The sequence below is a fragment of the Brachyistius frenatus genome, unplaced genomic scaffold (assembly GCF_029030835.1).
Source record: "Brachyistius frenatus isolate BFR_SWC_R1_liver_20210118 unplaced genomic scaffold, ASM2903083v1 Contig_100, whole genome shotgun sequence".
NCBI classification, from domain to species: domain Eukaryota; kingdom Metazoa; phylum Chordata; class Actinopteri; family Embiotocidae; genus Brachyistius; species Brachyistius frenatus.
Window position 1 is genome coordinate 684,039 of NW_027210699.1, and position 22,129 is coordinate 706,167.

Consider the following 22,129-nt stretch of genomic DNA (forward strand, 5'->3'; position numbering starts at 1 on the left):
CCTCAGGAGGGCTTTGTGGGAACTTTTAAATGCAAGTCAGGCTGTGTTTGCTCACATCTCCTACTGAGCTGCAGTAAAATCTTCTCTGTTTTAAAAATATGTCAAATGAATATTAATAGAATATGAAAACAGCAGTGTAGTTATCTCAGTTTTTATTTAATAACTGCCCTTTTTGTCGGGCTGAGACTGCTGCTAAACTTACACTTGTATTTTCCCTCTCAGGACGAGCACATGAATGGAGTTATGAAACTTGTTTATCGGCTTCTTAAACCAATAAATCCGTGTGAGTGGCAGCCGGCTCTTCTCCGACAGACACGTGTTGAACAGCTCAGCATCAGGTCGCAATTAGCAGCCGTGCATTCGCATGAAATCAGCTGCAGCTGCTCTCATCGGTGTGCTGCTGAACCTCGCTGCCCCGACACTGTTTGCGGCAGGTTTAATGAAGTCGACTGTTAACCTTGAACTGCTCATCCTTCCTTGTGATGTGCATAAATTTACACACGACTTTGTTCTGGCGTCTTTAGCAGTTTCTAAAAATGTGGGACTGGCTTCACCTGCTGCTGTTTTTATAGCAGCTTTCTTCGGCTTCGTGCTGAGCAGGTCTGACTTCTCTGTTTTATATATGTGGTGGAGGAGAGTTGGTGTTGGTGGGAGGGAACCCAAACAGCCAATACAAGCTGAAGAAATAAAACAACTAGCTAAAACGGCTGCAAAGAGCTGCAGAGAAGTAAATGATTCACGGTAGAAGTGGCAGAACTGGTGAGTCGCATCATATGAAACCAGTTGAATATCAAAAATATTGCTTAAAAGAAGTTCAAGGTGAGTGACGCACCACAGTTTGAGGCAACTGGAACACCCTGACCTCCACTCAAGGATAAATATATCAAATCCATTTTTCAAATGTCACTTAGTGGAGTGTTAAATCCCATTTTAAGATCGCATAGCTTGGTGCCAATTTCCCTTCCTGAATATGGGTCTGGTAGGTAGGTAGGTAGGTAGGTAGGTAGGTAGGTAGTTACTTTATTAATCCCCAAAGGGAAATTTTTTTCGCTACAGCAGCATTTATAGATACAGGAAAGCAATAAAATAACAGTAAGTCTGCTGATCCTCTGTAGGGAATCCTCAGTCGTTCCTTCCTGCTAGGCGTAGACCTCGGGTTATTTTAACCAACCAGATCGCGCCAAAACCAGCCAACGACCTACCGTGTCCACAAAACTGTTTTTTCCTGAGTACAGAATATTTTTTAGATTGTTTTAATGAACGCCAGCAGCATGACGAGGTGCTGAGTGTTTTTTCTACGCTGAACGTTCAGCGTTTTTTTCCGTGAGTTGAAAATTTTAACGCTGTTCTCGTCACTGTCACCAGCCATTCAATCACAGCGAAGGAGGGGCGGGACAAACGCGGTTAACCACCGACACTGGTCTCTGATTGGTCGGCCCTTCAGAGCGGCTGACTAATACGAACCGAGTCACCAGACTGAAGAAAAGTGAAGCTGTGAGCGACAGTTGGAGCAGCCAGGCGGCAGACTGTGGACTTTTAAATCACAATACTTTAACTTCTTAAATAGAATAAACTGATAAACGTCTTCCTCAGCCAACAAAGACACTGTGTGTGTTGCTGCTCTGAACCTGCAGCCCTGACTCGACCTCCTCTCTCACAAACACCCAGCGGTGGCAGCCTGACATGAGTTATGCTCCCATTAGGATGATCCAAATTAAAAGTGAAGACGGGAAGAAAAGAGAGAAGAGATCCCTGTTGGGGGCAGAGAAAGCAGGGAGTTAACAATAGCACTTCCCTTTCACCAGCGCCTCATAAATCTTTCGGCCGGGCTGAGCTCGATGCCGCCGGCGTCTCCAAACTCTCTGCCATCCTCTCCGTCCCGTCTCCCTGCTCTGACTCACTTTCTCTGTTCCTGTTGTCTGTCCTCAATCTTGGTTGTTCCTGCTCTTCACCTATTGCTCTTCCTCTCTTTGTTACACAGCAGGTCAGCTCTGATACACCAATCTCACTTTCCTCTCCTCTGAACGGATGAGTGAAGCATCTCTTTTAAAAACAATATTCAAAATATACTCTGACAAATTCAGCTGTCTTTGAAACAAATGGTTGCACTATTTGCAGGTATTTTCTTCCCCAACATGCTATAACTGTGAAAAGGTCAATAAATGTTAAGCTCTGTATACATTTAGAAAAGCTAAAAACAAGGCAGACCATGAATCGAGAACATAAACAGACACTCGCAATATCGTACATACGTAGACTGTCCTTGACCTTTAACAACCAAACTAATTATATTTATTTTGAAATGTATTTGTATATATATTTATTTTAATGTTCAGTGTCTAATACTGTACAGCAGGGGGCTCCAAACTGCAGAGGTGGAGTGTGACACACAGAGGTCAGAGGACAGAAACACTGCAGAGACTGTCACACTGAGCTGGAAGCAACCTGCTGCTCAGAAATTAGGTTAAATAATAACATAAATACAATATTTTCATGTGGACCGCAACAGAGGGGGCGGAGCTATAAAGAGTGTCTGTCACTGCCAGGGTGAGGGATCAACGTTACACTGCAAGTCAGCTGAACGCCGCGACTTTTCCAAATAAAAGCCCTCCGCTTTCACACAGGGTCCAGTTATATACTCAGTTTAGACGTAGACGTGTATCTTTCAGGAGGTCCCAATCGAAGTGGAAACACTGAATTTTACTGATAAATCTTATATCATTTAACCCGTTTGGCGACACACGAGTTCTGGTGCCAATCAAAAACATAAAGAAATGCATTAAAAAAACAACAACATTGTGAAATTTAAGCTTGGACACCGCTGCTGTAGAATAACAGTTTTATAAAAACACATCCATTGCTCATCTCAGTCCTCCCACTCACCCTGTAGTTGGAGTGAGCTCTGTTGTTGGTGAACTGGCCCATTGGTATGTGTTCAGTGTGTCCGGGGGAGTACAGCCCCTCTGAGGGGCCGGTGGGTATGTGGTGGAAAATGAACCAGAAACCTGTTTCCTGGAGGAACAAACACAAACAAAAACACACAGACACGCATATTAATTTATATAAATGTAAATCTACAAAAAACACAAGTGCAGATTCCTGTGTCGGTCATTGAGTTCACACAGAAACATCTACACACACATCACCACGGCCTCAGCTCTGTCGGCCTGTCTGTTTTTCTGTTCTATGCAAATGAGAAAAGTTATTACATCGGTGAGGATAAATGAGACTCCATCCCAGCCGCTGCATCCTTGTGAAATCCCAGAAGTATGATCATTTAATTGGCACTCTATCATAGTGGAAGTGCGGCAGTGCCTCTGTCTGTTGTCTGCTTGATTCTAAAGTTAATAGGAGTATACAGCCATTAATCTGACCTGGCAACGTGGTAATGAGACAGACCTCCAGCAGGAGAGGTGGAGGAGAAGGGGGTGGGGTTGGGGGTGGGTGGAGAGCGGGAAACTCACCTCCGAGCCCGCAGCAGCACAGTTGATGAGGTTGTTATTGGGGTTGGCGATCCAGAAAGTTGAAGTTGCGCTGTGAAGAGGAGCGTTGTGAAGGAAAGATAAAAAGACGAGTTTGGTTATTAGATTTCACATGAAGTGTTAGAAGCAGTGATGTCGAGGTAAAAGAAGAAAGTGAAAAAAAACAAAACAAGAACAACCAAGGAGAGAAGATGACTTTGAAAAGTTTTTACTGAGACCAGCGCTGTATGTATGGACAATGAACTACATGTGGTTGGTTTTTTGTAGTTGTACCTCGGCTCTCTTACGATATAAATATTTATATAAATTTAGTCCTGTAAGGGGCAAAACTCTGATATTTGTATGGTGCAGTGATGTCACGTTATAACAATCAATTATAAAATGTAACATCTTATAACGTAGACTAGAAGGACTTGCTTTTTGTTCCCACCGTGTAAACAATATAAGTACACACACACACACACACACACACACACACACACACACACACACACACACACACACACACACACACACACACACACACACACACACACACACACCGTGTACAGCATCCTTAAAATTGTAATCAAACCTCAAGCAATTTAAAAACAATGTACGTCTTTATTGTACAACAAAACTAAACTATTATTTGTACATACAGCTTTTTAGAGTTTGTGATTGGTCAGAAATAAAATATCATTCGTAAAAATCTTCAGGAGTTATTTTGGTGTGTTGTGATAGATATGAAATATAAACAAAGATTTGTGCAGTTTAATTTCAGGTTGGGAGTTTTAATGGGTTTTAAAAGTGTCCACAGCAACACTTCCTGAGTCCCACACAGCAAATTCACATCTTTGGAATAAACTCTCTGAGTTCAAATCAACTCTTTTTGCTTTGTTACATGTGAGACCATCAAATTCACTCTGAAGCAGAGTGGAAGGAACTCTTTTCTAGAAGTTGATCTTTTAACGCTTTTCTAGAAGTTGATCTATTAACTCTTTTCTGGAGTTGATCTTTTAACTATTTTCTAGAAGTTGATCTTTTAACTCTTTTCTGGAGTTGATCTTTTAACTATTTTCTAGAAGTTGATATTTTAACTATTTTTTAGAAGTTGATATTTTAACTTTTCAGTTGATCTTTTAACTCTTTTCTAGAAGTTGATCTTTTAACTCTTTTCTAGAAGTTGATCTTGTAACTCTTTTCTAGAAGTTGATCTTTTAACTCTTTTCTAGAAGTTGATCTTTTAACTCTTTTCTAGAAGTTGATCTTTTAACTCTTTTCAGGAGTTGAACTTGAACTCTTTGGGAGTTAAAACTCGACTCCCATGAAGAGTAAATTTACCTTAACCTTGAGTTGTTTGAATGTGAAACTCTTTCATAATGTTAACAGTCAACACTTAAAAGTGTGAATTATTTGACATTCATGGAGTTAAAATTCCATCACACTAAAAAGGTTTTAGGTGAAACTGACTTCAAGATAATCACATATTCGTGACAAATTTATATCTAACAATTATATGCAGTGTGATTATATGTAGTGATCAACAACTAAGGCAGCATGATAACTTTGTGCAACAAGTTATACATTAATCATTGTTTTAGTGGTTTATATGTTACGTTTCTACCTTGTACATTTATGGTTTTGAATGATAGCCCCATTTTATTTATCATTGTCTTCAATGAAATATTAATAAACAGCATGTTTTAACAAAACTAAATGTAAGTTCTGTCCATCACTTTGATGTAATTGGGTTGCTTTATTCTCAAAAGTTACAAAGAAATAACTAAGGCATGCTGGGAAATGCTAATACATCAACAAAGCTGCTCAGTAAACACTGATTAGTGTTGAATGTTGCTCCTCAACACTCAGCGAATGAACACCAGAATATTACCAAAGAGTCTCTGAACACCAGCTGGAGTCTAACTTAGAAAATAAACTCCCAAAATCCAACTCTTTGTTTAACTCCAGGATCTTCCTCTCCACAAATGTGCTGTGTATATTTACAGAAGTTTTCCAGGGATTTCAACCACGCAGTCTTCATCAGTAAATATATCTGCTAAGTTATCATGAAGTGATGTCACTTCATTAAAATATCTGAAGACCTTCAGATGCAGTTGAAAGTTTCTGAAAGTTCTTGAAGACCATTTAGTCCATTTGTTTTCAGCTGTATTTCTGATATTATCTATAATTTAGAAGCACATTGTTATTAAACATAAATGTTCTGAAAAAACAATTTGCAGCTCATTCATGATTGACGTGCTGACAGGTTCTTTGTCATACTTTCTTAATTTCACATCATTCTCTCGCTTTGCTTGCTCCAAATGTAAATTTCTGTCCACTGCTTATTCAGGCTGAAGTCTGGCTAAAATCCAACAGGCTGTGCTGTTCATTACACCTGTGTTCCACAATGGCACAATAAATAATATCACAAATTCATCCAACAACATTAATAAAACTCATCTGCAGACAAATTGTGGCAGAGAGGGTTTAATGTCTGCCGCAGCTCTCATCTTGACCCGTCGGTTAACCTTTCCTCTCAATTATGCAGCCTTAACAAGGATACACTCTCCTCAGCTCATCAGCCCCCCGCAGCAGCTCCGTCTGGGTGATAACAGAATTAACTCAGCGTAATCAAGGTCTCAGCCAGCCTCAATCAAGGTTCAGTCTACGCCTCCCCCCTCCCCCCCTCCTCCAAGATGAGAGGAGCCGTGTCTAATGGTTTAACAGTGATGATGTGAATTGGACAAAAAAAAGTCCGACTGAAAGTGATGACTGTTACAACAGAGACTGAATGTTCAGCAGAGTTCAGCGCACACAAACTGGGATCATTCAATCGTGCTGGAACATTGAATGCTGAATCATTCACATAGAAGTAACCGCTCTCCCTGCAGACAGTGTAACACAGATCCAATCTGAGGTGGAGGAAACTACATTTAGTTTCCAACGAGGGAAAAAATTTACACTGCTAAAGTTGCAAAGAAAAAAAATACTAAAATATATTTATGGTACAGTTCTGCTGCTTTTAACTGAATGAATGGATTTTGATTTTACTTCACTAAACACTTCACCCAAAGTACAGAAAAGTAAAGAAAAACACATTTTCACACCTCCCATTAGTTACATCTCTCGAAACATATAGTTTTGGTTTTATTTTGAAAGATTCACACATATGTTTTGAAATTTCTGCCTTTAAATCAATCCAGTGGAGGTGGATAAAACTTCATTTGTGGCTCTCACAGTTTTGAAAATGAAATTTTTTTTGGTGTGATGTTGTGTCGACTAATTCACGGAGGTGTTCCCAAGATATTCAGGTTCTAACAAGCAGTTCTGACACAACACGCTGGAAGATTCAGCCGAGTACTTCGAAGGGCTGTGCTCTCCTGGAAAGATGCCAAAGACAAAGCAACAAACATGGCCTTGATTTTGCAGCTTGTTTTTCTGTCAAAGAACTTTGGTAATTTTCTACCCATCCTACAAGCGCGTTACTTGTGACTGAAAGCACAGTGTGAAATCTACCTTCCCTGGGAAGATCAACAGACCTCATGAGAAGTTTCCTCGAAAGACGCAATTGTTACAAAACATTTCAAAATAACATGAACAATGTTTCTGGAAATAATGAATAAATTCACTTTTCCCAAATAAACTTTTTTAACTTCTAAACTTTACTCAACTTTACTCAGGAGAAAACGGACCAAAACATGCATGTTATAGACACCAAACACGCCAGTAATAAACGTCAAAGTGAACAAAGAACACTCATTCAATATAATGAGATCAGGTGCTGGAACCATGTTGGGGAGTGAACAGAAATAAATTATTCATACATATTGCTCCCAATGCAATTAATTTATTAACAACACTGATGAAGAGCAAAGTGCTCCAAAAATCACTGATGTGGTGTTGATAAATGAACTGATGTTGTGGTGTTAATAAATAAACTGATGTTGTGGTGTTGATAAAGGAACTATTGTTGTGGTGTTAATAAATAAACTGATGTTGTGTGTTGATAAATAAACTGATGTTGTGGTGTTAATAAATAAACTGATGTTGAGGTGTTAATAAATAAACTGATGTTGAGGTGTTAATAAATAAACTGATGTTGCGGTGTTAATAAATAAACTGATGTTTTGTGTTCATAAATAAACTGATGTTGTGGTGTTAATACATGAACTGATGTGGTGGTGGTGTTAATAAATAAACTGATGTTGTGTGTTCATAAATAAACTGATGTTGTGTGTTCATAAATAAACTGATGTTGTGTGTTCATAAATAAACTGATGTTGGGGTGTTTATAAATAAACTGATGTTGCAGTGTTAATAAATAAACTGATGTTGCGGTGTTAATAAATAAACTGATTTTGTGGTGATGATAAAGGAACTATTGTTGTGGTGTTTATAAATAGACTGATGTTGTGGTGTTAATAAATAAACTAATGTTGTGGTTTTAATAAATAAACTGATGTTGTGGTGTTTATAAATAGACTGATGTTGTGGTGTTAATAAATAAACTGATGTTGCGGTGTTAATAAATAAACTGATGTTGCGGTGTTAATAAATAAACTGATGTTGTGGTGTTAATACATGAACTGATGTGGTGGTGGTGTTAATAAATAAACTGATGTTGTGTGTTCATAAATAAACTGATGTTGTGTGTTCATAAATAAACTGATGTTGTGTGTTCATAAATAAACTGATGTTGGGGTGTTTATAAATAAACTGATGTTGCAGTGTTAATAAATAAACTGATGTTGCGGTGTTAATAAATAAACTGATTTTGTGGTGATGATAAAGGAACTATTGTTGTGGTGTTTATAAATAGACTGATGTTGTGGTGTTAATAAATAAACTAATGTTGTGGTTTTAATAAATAAACTGATGTTGTGGTGTTTATAAATAGACTGATGTTGTGGTGTTAATAAATAAACTGATGTTGCGGTGTTAATAAATAAACTGATGTTGCGGTGTTAATAAATAAATAAACTGATGTTGTGGTGTTTATAAATAAACTGATGTTGTGGTGTTAATAAATAAACTAATGTTGTGGTTTTAATAAATAAACTGATGTTGTGGTGTTAATAAATAAACTAATGTTGTGGTGTTAATAAATAAACCGATTTTGCGGTGTTAATAAATAAACTGATGTTGTGGTATTAATAAATAAACTGATGTTGTGGTGTTGATAAATTAATGTTGCCGTGTTAATAAATAAACTGATGTTGTGGTGTTGATAAATTAATGTTGCGGTGTTAATAAATAAACTGATGTTGTGGTGTTTATAAGTAGACTGATGTTGTGGTGTTAATAAATAAACTGATGTTGAGGTGTTTATAAATACACTTGTGTTGCGGAGTTTATAAATAAACTGATGTTGCAGTGTTAATAAATAAACTGATGTTGCGGTGTTTATAAATAAACTGATGTTGCAGTGTTAATAAATAAACTGATGTTGTGGTGTTAATAAATAAACTGATGTTGCGGTGTTAATAAATAAACTGATGTTGTGGTGTTAATAAATGAACTGATGTGGTGTTAATAAATAAACTGATGTTGTGGTGTTGATAAAGGAACTATTGTTGTGGTGTTAATAAATAAACTGATGTTGCGGTGTTAATAAATAAACTGATGTTGTGTGTTCATAAATAAACTGATGTTGTGGTGTTAATAAATAAACTGATGTTGTGGTGTTAATAAATAAACTGATGTTGAGGTGTTAATAAATAAACTGATGTTTTGTGTTCATAAATAAACTGATGTTGTGGTGTTAATACATGAACTGATGTGGTGGTGGTGTTAATAAATAAACTGATGTTGTGTGTTCATAAATAAACTGCATCGGAGCTTTCAGTGTGCTTAATTAACTTTCCAATCATTAATTAAACGGCCTAAGCTGCCATGCATGAATTGCCCTAATCTTTTGTATGAAAATGATGCAGTGTTACACTGTGGTCTTACATTAGAATGCATTGTCACTCATTCATGTGCATTTTAATTGCAGTTAATTTTAAGTTAACCAGTGTTTTTTTTAATATTTTATGGCTGAGATTGGTGGCTGCATCATGACGCCTGTCAACTGTCTGATTCACATCACAACTCAATAGATGAGAGTCAGTCATTTTTCATATGATCAACAGTTTGCATGTTTGCATTTAAAAGTCTTGTTTTAATTATTTACATAAGTGGGATTAAATATGTAGAACATCCACTAAACCTGTCAGTGGGATCTTGGATCGGTCTGTTGATGTGAGCTCTGCCCACTGAAGCCATGAAAATAAGATGGTTTGAGCCACAATTTCACCTCAACATTGATACCAGAATTGTACCCCAGGGGCTCATCTTTACCGACACACAGGGGTGTGTCGGCCATTTCCTCCCATTGCAAATTGGCCAAGCACAAAAAAAACCCAGATTTTTAAATAAGTTATTGTGGACTTCTTCTTTTTGATTTACATTAATATTCATCTGACAGCACAGATATCTGTATTAATTTTTTTTTTTTTTTTTTTCATCAAAGTGCAAATTCTTCTGATATTCTCTTTTGTGCATGTTTGCAGCTCAGAAAGCTCCTTTCACATATGCACCGGGCATAATGAGAAAATAATTATTGCTCCATTCACTGGCATGTGAGCAAAAGCAGCTTAGGGTAATGAAAATGAATATGAATATAAATAGCATGAATGCACTTTAGCTCCACAGGAGCTTAGTACACAGTATTTACCTTAAAGTCTCCACTCTTTCCACCTGTACTCTATTTTTTTCTTTCTTTTTCTTTTTTTCATCTCTTCCTAACTCTGTTGTTGCTGGTTAACACACTTGTGGAGGTTTTAGGTATTTCATCTTTCAACTAAGTTTCCAGAATTTGATTTAATGTAAAACAAAAATACAAATTTGGCCTTTTTTGCATGGCCTCCAGCCAGGTAGCTGAACATAAATCTTTCATTAAAATATGTCTCAGATTTATTTTTAAAACAGCGATGTTATACAGAGAGTGTGTGTCAATAATGCAGAGGAGTGGTAAGAAAGGCCGTGGAGGTTAGAGGGGAGGAGCGACGGTGATGTCTGGAGACGGCAGTTTGCATGGACGTAATGTCTGCCGTTTTAAAACATACTCACAGTCTTTCTGCACCGCAGACACTGCAGGTAAAATACACTTTTAATATTGTTTTCACTGAGGTTGTACTTGAGCTAAATGCTAACATCACCATGGTTACAGTGTCAATGCTAGCATGCTGATGTTTTGCAGGGATGATGTTAACCACGTCCTCCATTGCAGCTCAGTTCATCAGCATGCTATAATGCTAACAAGCAGGACATCTAAGTGGTTAAAGTTCATCTTGTGGGGGCCATAAGTGTCGCTGCTAAATTTTACAGGTATTTCTTGTTGTCAACGTGATGGTGAAACTAAAATATTATATTTGATATTAACGCCTGGACTGTCTGTCGATCGACATAAAAACGGTCATTGAACTCAGTCTGCCAACACGGCAAAAAACTTTTCAGAACTGTAACGTTCAGTTTGGTAATCGAGCTGGTTTCTTCTCACCATCCTCATGTTTCAGGGTGGTATTAAATTCATGGGATGTATTACTGTACCATAAGACAAACAATTAACACCAGCCCACAAAAACACATCAGCAAACAAACACCATGAGCTTAACTGCATTAAATAAATACATGATTTGGCGTTTCATTCTCTTGTATGAGAACGTAAACCGTTGTTGAATCTGTGTTAAATCTGTGTCCACAGTGACTATATGGGTCGGACTATGAAGCCAGATCAGTGGGTTAGACAAACCGGCCATTTGTATATGATTCTATTTCATTGTGCTTTTACTAATAAAATCCAACAACAGAGGCTGACTGGAGCTCTTTATGTTGTGGTTATAAAACCAACCTGCTGCTTTGAATTACGTTTTTATTTTTATTTCAATTTTTTTCCCTCAGTCCGTTTGACACCTCTGAGGCTGCAGGTGAAATGATAGAACTAAAATGTTCATACACGTCATGAGAATACATCTAATAGTACATTAATTTAATGAAACACACACGTTTAGGTATAATTAGTCAGATCTTCCCGTGAGCTCGTGATGGGAAGGTGATATTAAGTCTTTGAACTTCTACACATTCACACAGTCGGTGATATTATTTCCAGCTCTTCCTTCCATCATTTAGCATATTTTATTTAAATTATAATTGGCTCCTAGTTTGTAAAATGTGTCGCTCTGCTGTCAGTACACTTGTCCATGTCTGTCATTGGTAATTGGACATGAACACCTCCTCTTGTTTCTGTGAACACACTCAGAATCTAAAGCAGAAAGCCCGAGTTAACAGAGAAAGCTGAAAACCAGCCGTAGTACCGATTATCTCTGACTGAGAGTTTCCGCTTCGCTGAGCAGCTCAAACAAAGAAAGCCGGAGAATGTTCAACTTGCTTCATAGAACACCTCTCATGAAAACAACCCACAATACATCAAGCAGCTACAGGGAGATTTAGAAAGATAAGAAGGGACGAAGTAGTGTTTTACTGTTCTCACATTCTCCTTCGAATGAAATTCAAATACGATCTTCTACATCAGAGACAAACTTATTGCAAAGACACAAACAAACATAACTATCTAATCCCTGTTGCAGTCAGATAAATAAATGTAAATACTTTTTCAGACTATAGATGCAGGACTGAAGATCTTGAATGAAAACAACTAACTGCTGTTTATTGAGTCAGGTGCTGTGCTACAGCAGGTCTGCGGGGCCATTTAAGAGAACAACTTTACGTGTGTGTGTGTGTGTGTGTGTGTGTGTGTGTGTGTGTGTGTGTGTGTGTGTGTGTGTGTGTGTGTGTGTGTGTGTGTGTGTGTGTGTGTGTGTGTGTGTGTGTGTGTGTGTGTGTGTGTGTGTGTGTGTGTGTGTGTGTATGTATGTATGGCAGCTTGGAAACATCTTCACTGAATAGATTGACGCTTAAAAACACACTCATTAAATAAGCAAAGTGTTTCGGGCCCGGCACATTCATCCGGCTCACTTTAAATGACGGCACTCATCCTCTTCATGCAGCCCACATGTTCCCTGCTGCCGGCAAATCTGAGCATTTAAATTCAACACGTACACAACGACACCGGGGGACGAGGCGGGAGAAGCCACGAGGGAAGCGTGAAAAGCTCACTGGAAATTAATCATCATAAATCTTACAGCAGGGAACGTTGTTAGTGCAATCATGTTTGATTAATTTGGAATATTTGAACCATAGTAATACATACACTGGGACTTGGAAATCATTACAGAATACAATGATTCAGACAAATTGGAGAATCTGCCTCATTAGAAATGTAGTAAATTGTGCATTAAGAGGCTGTTATAATTGGATGAATTAGGAAAGGAAGGAGCAGAGAGTTAGAAACAGAAAATCCTTCCAGTACCTTCATGATGGAGAGCAGGAGGATGACTCCATATCAGTGAATGCCAGTGCCATTATGCACAACCTTGGCTTTTATGCTCTGCAGCTACAGGCAGAGGCAGCGTGCTGAGATAAAAGTCATGTGACCTGGATTAAACTGCTCTATATTCAGAGCTGCATCTTTATGCTTTAAATATAATGCTGCTCCAACAAAGTGATGGTTCAGGGGGGGAAGCAGGCTACCCTCCATTGTGTGTGTGTGTGTGTGTGTGTGTGTGTGTGTGTGTGTGTGTGTGTGTGTGTGTGTGTGTGTGTGTGTGTGTGTGTGTGTGTGTGTGTGGGCATGCAAAATGGTGGTGAGAGCAGAGCTGTCTTCGCCTCATGTCAGCTGTAGATTGTAAAATCTAGTTTTAATGGACTTCGGATATGAATGATTGACAACAAAATCTGCATTCTTCAGTCTGTGTAAAAACTCATTCTAAATAAAGAAAATGTGAGGATTTAGTGAGTTTAGAGAAGTCTGAGACAAATGAGGAGGTTTGACATCGTTGTTTTAAATGTGGTTCAGAACAGGATTTGTCTCTTTTGGAGTTACAGTCAGATGTTTATCCTTGAAGGATGACAGACACCGCTCTCACTGGAAGAGCTGGACTGATTCCAGAGGCCTGAAGGTTCAACGTTCCCAGATATCTTTCTGTTATCTGGCTGAACTCAACCTGACAAACGAAATCGCACTCAGCTGTCGCACTAAGCTGGTTAACAACTCGTTACGTCAACTCAGGGTTTCTTCATCCAGCTACGAGCGCGTTCACATAAAAGAGGAGGAGCTTGCAGCATCAGACCAATCACAGACACGGACGAGTGTACTGACAGCAGAGCGACATGTTTCATTGACGAGGAGCAAACTAAAATTTGGGAAAAATATAGGAAATCACTGACTGTGTAAAAGTGTGGCCAAAGTTAAAGAACTTATGATATCACCTCACCGTGAAGTACACGGGAAGATCCGACTCTAATGACGTGTGTTTATTTCATTTAGTTATTCTTAGATATATTTTCATGATGTGTATAGGAGTTTTAGTTATATCACTTCAGAACGAACTGGGGAGCAAACATTTTAATTTAAAGCAGTAAATTTGATTCATGTCATATATGTGCACAGATTCAGACCTTCAGTCACTCTGTTGGATGATATCAGTAAAAAACACAATGAAATAAAATCTATATCTCATAAAAATCAAGACCTCCACAGAGGACCGTCTCACTCCTCAGAGGACTGTCTCACTCTGGACACTGAGCTCACAGGATATTCTATAGGTGATGATATAAAATTGATTGGTCAGTGGGCGATGCTCTGCTGCTATCAGTTACCATGGCAATGTATCCTGGTTTAGAAGTGATTATCTTCGTAGTACTGAAAACCCGGAGTTACTTCACTGACTGCAAATCCTGCTCGGTAGTCCAGACGTCAGGAGTGTATAATGAGTGCTTCTTGAGGTCAGGTAATGTTAGAAGGTAAAAACCTCACACTATCTATCCACATCTCAAAAATATATTTATATCCCTTTTAAAACCCAGGAGTTTCAATTGAATAGAAAAGTATAGAAAAGTGAAAAGATGTAGTCTAAAGCGAGCGCGTCTTCAAAATCAGCATTTAATTATACCAATCAACAGCTCACTAGAACTCAAGACTCTCTGTGCTAATTTTAGATGTATTGTTGTGGAGGATGCACGTTTTCTACGGCTGCCACTTAAGGTTCACCTCCACATTAACATCCCACGTAATTGCATGAAGAAACGAAACAGGCTTCAGGTTTTCTTCCATTGTTTTTTTTCCTGTCACTGATGTTTGATCATGAGAAAATGTGAAAATGTCATCCATAATTTTAAGCAATAAAAAACAATTGCAGCAGCACTGACATCATGTCACCTCACAAAACAAGAAAGACCAATACAATGTGAGTGTGTACGTGTATTACTCACGTTGTGGAGACACAAACCTGTTTAACACACACATTGTGGAACAAAACTGAAGTCCTCATAATGGAAATCATAAAGTATTTGGTTTAAGTTTAAAGTTATCTTTAGAGGCAGAGGAAATCTGCAGTTAATCAATGTGAATCAATGAAATGTCCTCTGAAGTGATAAAAACAGGACTGTGTGTGTGAGAGAAGTAAAGACTGAATGTGTTGAGCCTCTGATCTTTCTCAGTGTGAACACAATTGTTTCTGCAAGCGTGTTTCTGTTGCTGCAAATTATTTGTTTTCTCGTATCTAAGAAATAAGCGAAAATTACATATCATTTCTTAGTCTCTGCACTTCCTCTTCTTGTCTGTTTGTCACATCAAAACTTAATTATCACTTTCGCGACATTCTCTGTCTATGTACTCATGGGAAAGTGTTTAATTCCAGATGAGCATCTTTGTTCACTTTATAATTTTAGATTGAAGAAATTTGCAGCATTTTCCATAATTATTGTTGAAAAGTGTTATAAAAAGTGTACGTGATCAAATTAGCTTACGGTTTATTGCTGCTCTCTGTTGTCTGTGTTTTACCTTTCCATCAGTTGGAAATATTCGACATGTGTTGTGTTGTTGTATCTTTAGTATCTTTGTGAATTTGTGTTTTTCATCCTTCAGGTTCACTGGAGATCTTTGTGAGGGTGTGACGAGGTTAAAAAGTGCCGCAGCTCTCGGTGTTTCACCTGCAGTCCTGGCGTGGGTTGGCCACGTATCCCGGATACGCTCCATCGGTGATGTCGCGGCACATTTTGCTGTCTCTGTCCGAAGGCAGCAGCGTCCCCGCTCTCACCATCAGACCCAGGCAGTGGTCGAACGTGTTCCTCTCCTCTGGACCGTCCTCCGTGAAGAAGCAGTGGCCCAGCGTGTCGTAGCCCACCACGTCCTTCACCTGGGAGGGAGCAGACATGTTGAACTCACTGATTACTGTCGGACAGTTTGTGACACGAGTGCATGACCTCAAACAGTCGTCAACGAAGAGCTCAATCTGCTGCCAAAGTGTCAACTTCACTTCTTTGTCACTTTCTGTGAAAATGCAGCATTATTTACCATCAGTTCAGAGTCTCTGGTTACAGACTCCACTTTGGATGCTTTTGAGAAAACTGACTGTGTTTTATGAAGGTGCTCTGATCATTGTGATGAAAGTTGCTCACCAAGAGGAACCAAAGAGCACGAGCACTAACGTGCATCACTGGCTGAGGCTCTTTAACTGTGATAATACGAAGAGTTCCTCATCCTCAGGAAGTCCATTCATTGTTTCTCGGTGTATCTTATTAATTCAATAATTGATAAATTACTAATGAAGATGTTTGAAAAAAGCCTTTTATGGTCCGGTGTACGTCACAGGATCCGAGAAACCTCTGGGAGTTCTGTCAGTGGATTTACTGCTCAGATGGGCAACGAGAGGGAAAGCTTGAGATGACAGAAGAATCAGTGTGTTTATTGAGTGTTAAACAGAGGACACAAACGCACGTTGATTTCTGGGTAAAATAATTAAAACTGCAGATATTTTGGAGGCTGATGTGTTCACATGATGAGGTCATTTCCTGTCAGTGTGGTTTGAAACAAAACGACTCTACACCGTCAGAGTCCTGACATGGAGGAACTTTATTAGTTTGTGTACTAAAGGAAGTTTGTTATTTGAACACAGCACGTGTCATTGGACTTTCCTGCCCGTCATTAATTGCATCTGACAATCATATGATTGTTTTCAAAACATTTTGTATTTTTTATTTGGTGAAAAGCTCCTCAGCTTGTGAATGTCCTGTTACAACCAGTAACGTTGTGTCCTGCTTTGTGTTTCATGTTGTGTGAAGGTATCTGAATGTGGCCTGCCAGCGGACGCCAGATAAAAGTTAGCTCTGGGCTAACTGGAACAACATCAAATGGCCACATATTGTTTACCTTTAAAGGAGTAGTTTGGCATTTGGGGAAGTATACTCATTTGCTTTAAAGCCTTGAGTTACATGAGAAGATCCATCCTAGTCTCCTGTCCGTACGTCACAAAATATTTTCCTGCAAGTAACGACTTTTTCTTTGACAACAGTTGTACATCATTTATAAAAACATGAAGTAAAATGAGTTTAGCAAAGTACACATTTGTAAAAATGATGAACTGACCAGCAGTCCGTTGGAGCCGTGGATGGTCACACAGCGGGAGAAAGAGTGGTGAATGGACAGACCGCTGACGAACGTCGGGGGGTCGTAGCCCCCCCTCTCGTCCACGTCTCCATCCATGTGGAAATGGACGGGATAGTGTCCCATCGTCTGCTGGCCCATGTGCTGCAGCTCCATCCCAGATATGTGAACTGCCCTGAAGCCCCGCTCCACCTGAGGATGAACGCAGCAGATCGCTGAGATCAGAGCGCACGGCAGACACGAACAAACGCCGACACACACACGTAATGCAAAAAGTATTACAGCAAAAGGTTTGCAAAATAAAAATACCAAAATAAGAGACGGAATGGGGGTGATGGCAAAGAAAGGGATGCTGACAAGAAAGGAGGAAGAAAACAAAAGAGTAAAGATCAATAGAGAGAAAGAGATGGAGAGAATGGAAAAAACAACTGAGAAATGTAAGGAGCAACGGGAGAGAAGAGGAGGGGAGAAAAAGAGAAAATTAAAAAATGGACAAGGTGGACGGAAATGAGAAAGATAAAGGACGTAATAATGATGAAAAGATTGAGACATCGAAAGTAATGAGAAAAGAAGGATGAATAACAGAAAGAGTGAAATGACTTAAAGGCATTTCAGAGTTGATGTGGAGAATGAATAAAAAGATGGAAAGATGGAAATCTAACAGTGAATAAAGGCATTAGAGAGCAGAGTGATGGGAAGCAGCTTCGTTCCACCAACCAGAGTCACTGTGACACCGATCAGGAGAACCACAATCATTTGAGATGATTTTTATTGCAACACTTTAAAGATTACAGTCTTTGAGTAAATGCTACAATTTCTTGTGGTTTTTCTGCATCTGGCCACCAGTCAACCTGCTTTCTACATCCGTGTTTGACCATGTAGTGAAAACTTTAAAGGGACCTTATGTGCTCACATGCTTGGACAAGTTGTAAATATACTTTAAATATAGTTGTTGCTGCAAAGAAGCTAGAAACTCTAAAACGTGGATGCATCACGCACATCTTCAACCCGACAGGACAGACGATTTCAGTTTCATTGTGGACAAATGAGATCGGTGTCTCCAATTCAGTATCTGACTGAATGTGAAACATGATCACGATCTCACCTTCTGTTCCTGAGTTATGGCATCACGTTTACAAGAATGGGCCACAGTCAGAGTGACCTTTGACCTTTGACCACCAAATTCTTATCAGTTCATCCTTGACTCCGAGTGAACGTTTGTGCCAAATTTGAAGTAATTCCCTCGTCGTGTTTTTCATATGTTTGGTGTTCACTGGCTGAGGACGGACAGACGGACGGACGGACAGTTTGAAAACATCGTCCACTGCTGTCGTCGTCGTAGGAGCAGAAACAAAGGCGCTCCGCTCAGCTGGTGACCAGCTAATAATAGCTGAGATATGAGGTTCTGATACACCGGTGGTGGTGGTGCCGCTGTGAAGGGAGAGCCTGCTCCGAGGCTTCATTTTGAAGGGCTCCGCTGAAGTCTCACTGGGGCTTTCCTGTGCCGCTGCTACGAGCTGCACACACACCCATGCATGAGAAATATGTGACATGAGGCTGTGATGGAAATTCATAATCGAATATGATAGCTCGCCCTGGGGAGAGGGAGGCATGAATGCTGCAGCAACCAGCCTCCCTTCCCCTCCGTGTTATTCTCTTCATTCCTGTCCGCTCCCTCGTCGGCCTGCTGACAGGCGAACACACTTCATACGCAGCCTCGCTGTGTGGAGACGTTTCACCGGCTCTAATAGAACTTTTATTCATACGTCAGCGCGTTCATATCTGATCGGTGGAAGTATTTATGTGTGCAAATGGTGACGAATGGTTTGCAATCATTTTTCTTCCGCCTGCACGGCTGTGAGGATGTTAACACGGATTGATTGCGCAACAAATCTTAATGAATTCAAACTGCGGGTCCATTTAGCCTTTTTCCAGAACTGCCCTCGGCAACACAACACAACACAACCTTCATCGGCAGATGGAGTCCGCGCCGTTGTCATGGAGATATATCTGTTAATTCATCCATCATCTGCAGAACAAGCTGGACCTCGAGTGTCAATTGTTTTAGTCCAACGATCCAGAATCAGCTTTACGACCTGATATGTGATATCTGACAGGACATTTCTTTCAAGCATTTGTGTTCCTTTGAAGAGGAATCCAAATTAATTAGTGATCTTCTGACTTTTTAGCTTGCAATTACTGTTTTTTTAACTAAATACCTGGTCATCAGTCGGACTTGGTGTCTCATATTAACACACCAGATTAAGATGGTGAACGTGGTAAACATCCTAATGTACTTCAATGTCAGCGTGAGCATGTTAGCATGAGGACATCTTGCATCTCAGAGTTATTTGCACGGCTGAACACCATTATTTTTGTATGACTTTTTAACCCCAACATAGTTGGATCCATCTCTCGTACTCGTGGCGTTGATGTACTTTATTCTATGACAGCAGTAATGCTAACATTGTTACATTTAATAACTCATCATTGTAAATTCAAGTTATTTGAATTTTAAACTTTCATGTCAAGTGTTGATTGAAGCTGAAAAATTGACTGATAATAATCTTCGAATTTGATTCTGTAAAATAAACCAGCATTTTGGTCATATTTGCCATCTGAGCCTGATGTTTTTGTCTAAGTGCTGTCAGAGCAGGATGTACTGGGAGGTGGACCGGGTACGCCTGGTACACGCCGGGTACACGGCGAGTACACGCCGGGTACGACGGGTACACGGCGAGTACGACGGGCCGGCCCACTTTTCAATGGGCAGCTATCCTCTGGAGATAAAGAATACAAGATAAATGAGCCTGGGATCACTGGGACATCGTTACTGAATCAAACCCAAATCATGTGTGAGAAACACAATGTGTTCAATGCAACTAATTCATCTGAATTCAAATTCTGTCACACATCTGTCTTCGATCGCAGCTCTGAGCAAACATCAGAAATACACAGTAAAATAAACGCAGAAAAATAAATATCAAGGTATTCGCTTTTTTGGGGGAAATTGGATCTGGTTCTTTTGACTGGTTCCACTAAGCTCTGATCGGAGGCAAAAGTAATTTCAGATAATAATCATAATCATCATAATAAAGCCTTTAGTAATACAGCAGCATACTTTGTTGTATTTGCAGAATTAAATCAGCAACTTCAACAAAAACAGAGAAATCTGCCTGTTTTAAAACGCCAGGCTGAAGGTTACTGTTAGAAATGTGATGTTTGACCCGTCTCTGTGTCTGTTCATCAGCAGGTGCAGAAACAAGCTCCGACTCTGTTAACGAGTACTGATTCCATTTAAGAATTTAGATGTTAACGTTGCTTCAAGCTGATTGCGAGAAGAATTGACGCTCATCGTGGAGTGTGATTCTTTAATGCGCAGCTGGTTATAAAAAAACATGATTGGAAGGTGCTTCAATATAACTAATAATGATCAACCTTGGAAAAAAAAAAGGTTTTAACTTTAACTAACCAAGATTGTTAATGTCCGCTGCTAACGTGATTAAACTTCTTTGTTCACCACATTAACTGAAGATTAAATAAAAGCCTTGATTTTGTTTAATAATCAGGCAGAAACTTGTTGATGGGACCAAATCCACCACCCAACGTCATCATTACTGCTTCTTGTTAAACAGGCCGTTGGATGTCACCTCTGACACACTAAATGGTCCGTATGTTCTTATCTATCACCAACCAAGAATAATGTTAGATGGTTCAGCAAAATCCCTGATTATGTTCCATGAAAAAGATTTTGAAGTCGTGGTGTCTATAGTATCTCGCCTCTACATTAGGCAACAAGGTTAAGGAGAGATCGTGTTGAAAATCAGTAAAGAAACCTTTCATCACTCATTGCTACACTGGACGTTGGCATTGGACCGTAACAGACATACTTTTTTAGATACTGGCCCATGTTTTGTTTTTGGTATTTTTTGTGATATCAACCAACCAGACACTCCAACCTCTTCACTAAAGTAAGATAACTCCTCTGGTAGGTAGGTAGGTAGGTAGGTAGGTAGGTAGGTAGGTACTTTATGAATCCCCGAGGGGAAATTTTTTTCACTACAGCAGCATGCAGAAGCAATAAGATAATAATAGAATAAAAACATAAATGAACAGATTAGCATCAGATTAGCTGCTGAAAGAGAACAATCTCAACTGCAGGTCCACCTCCCCGGCTTGTTCTGTAGATGTGGACATATTAGACAGCGCTCACTTGCAGATTAAGTTTGGAACAATAGCTGTTCAAACTTCCTATGTTCTTGGAAATTTAGGACTCATCCAAGTTGACCTAAACGTTTAAAGTGAATAATTGGAGCTGAAATTACTCTTTAGCTGTCACAAAAAATGCAACAAATCACACCTCAGCGCTCATCTTCAGCGTGGAGTGACTCCTCGTGGAAACAGGTTCAGAAGTGAACCAGCTGGTGGTCTGCTCTGTAAATGACACGATTATAAGACAACAGCGTACCTTCAAATGTCCCCCAAATGTGTCGAAGTCGAAGAATTTGCAGGCCTCGATGCCATAGCAGCCAGGCTCCATCTCACCGCGGAGCAGGATGTTACGACTCAGCAGGCCCACCTCCGCCCTCATGTCCACCCCGTCCACCTCCTCACCCATGTGGACGAACTGGGCCTTACCTGCACACGCACGCACACACACACACACACACACACACACACACACACACACACACACACACACACACACACACACACACACACACACACACACACACACACACACACACACACACACACATATATATTACTATCAGTTCAGCAAAATGATTTACAGTCATTTACTGCAAACGTATTTTGACAGTAAGCACTTGTCAGATCAAAAGCTTTACCCAACTTTAAACTAAAACTTCCTTATGAGGATTATTTCGCACATGTCACAATATGACTGTGTAAACGGAATTATGTCCCCATACAACGCGGTATATCACAGCAAAATGTGAAACATCCACACTTTGGCCTCTCTAGGCGTGACAGTCTCACGTTTTCCTGTGGAGGACGAAAATGAAACCTACTGCATGATTCAGCCGTGTGATTAACAGGAAAATGTAACTCTCAGGAAGGGTTCCTCCTAATACTGCTGTAAAATGCTGTTATTTTCACG

General features: G+C 39.6%; 1 protein-coding gene across 5 annotated transcripts in view; it reads right to left on the minus strand.

Moving 5' to 3' along the window:
• LOC138628405 (cell migration-inducing and hyaluronan-binding protein-like) overlaps positions 1-22,129 on the minus strand; it is a 157,480-nt gene that overhangs the window by 21,903 nt on the left and 113,448 nt on the right. For all 5 annotated transcript variants that reach the window (XM_069711436.1, XM_069711438.1, XM_069711437.1 and 2 more), the window contains exons 12-16: positions 21,476-21,645; positions 16,990-17,199; positions 15,555-15,760; positions 3,465-3,534; positions 2,884-3,012 (exon numbers count right to left, since the gene is read on the minus strand). In XM_069711436.1, coding sequence (XP_069567537.1) covers positions 2,884-3,012; positions 3,465-3,534; positions 15,555-15,760; positions 16,990-17,199; positions 21,476-21,645 — 785 coding nt within the window. The remainder of the gene's footprint in view (positions 1-2,883; positions 3,013-3,464; positions 3,535-15,554; positions 15,761-16,989; positions 17,200-21,475; positions 21,646-22,129) is intronic.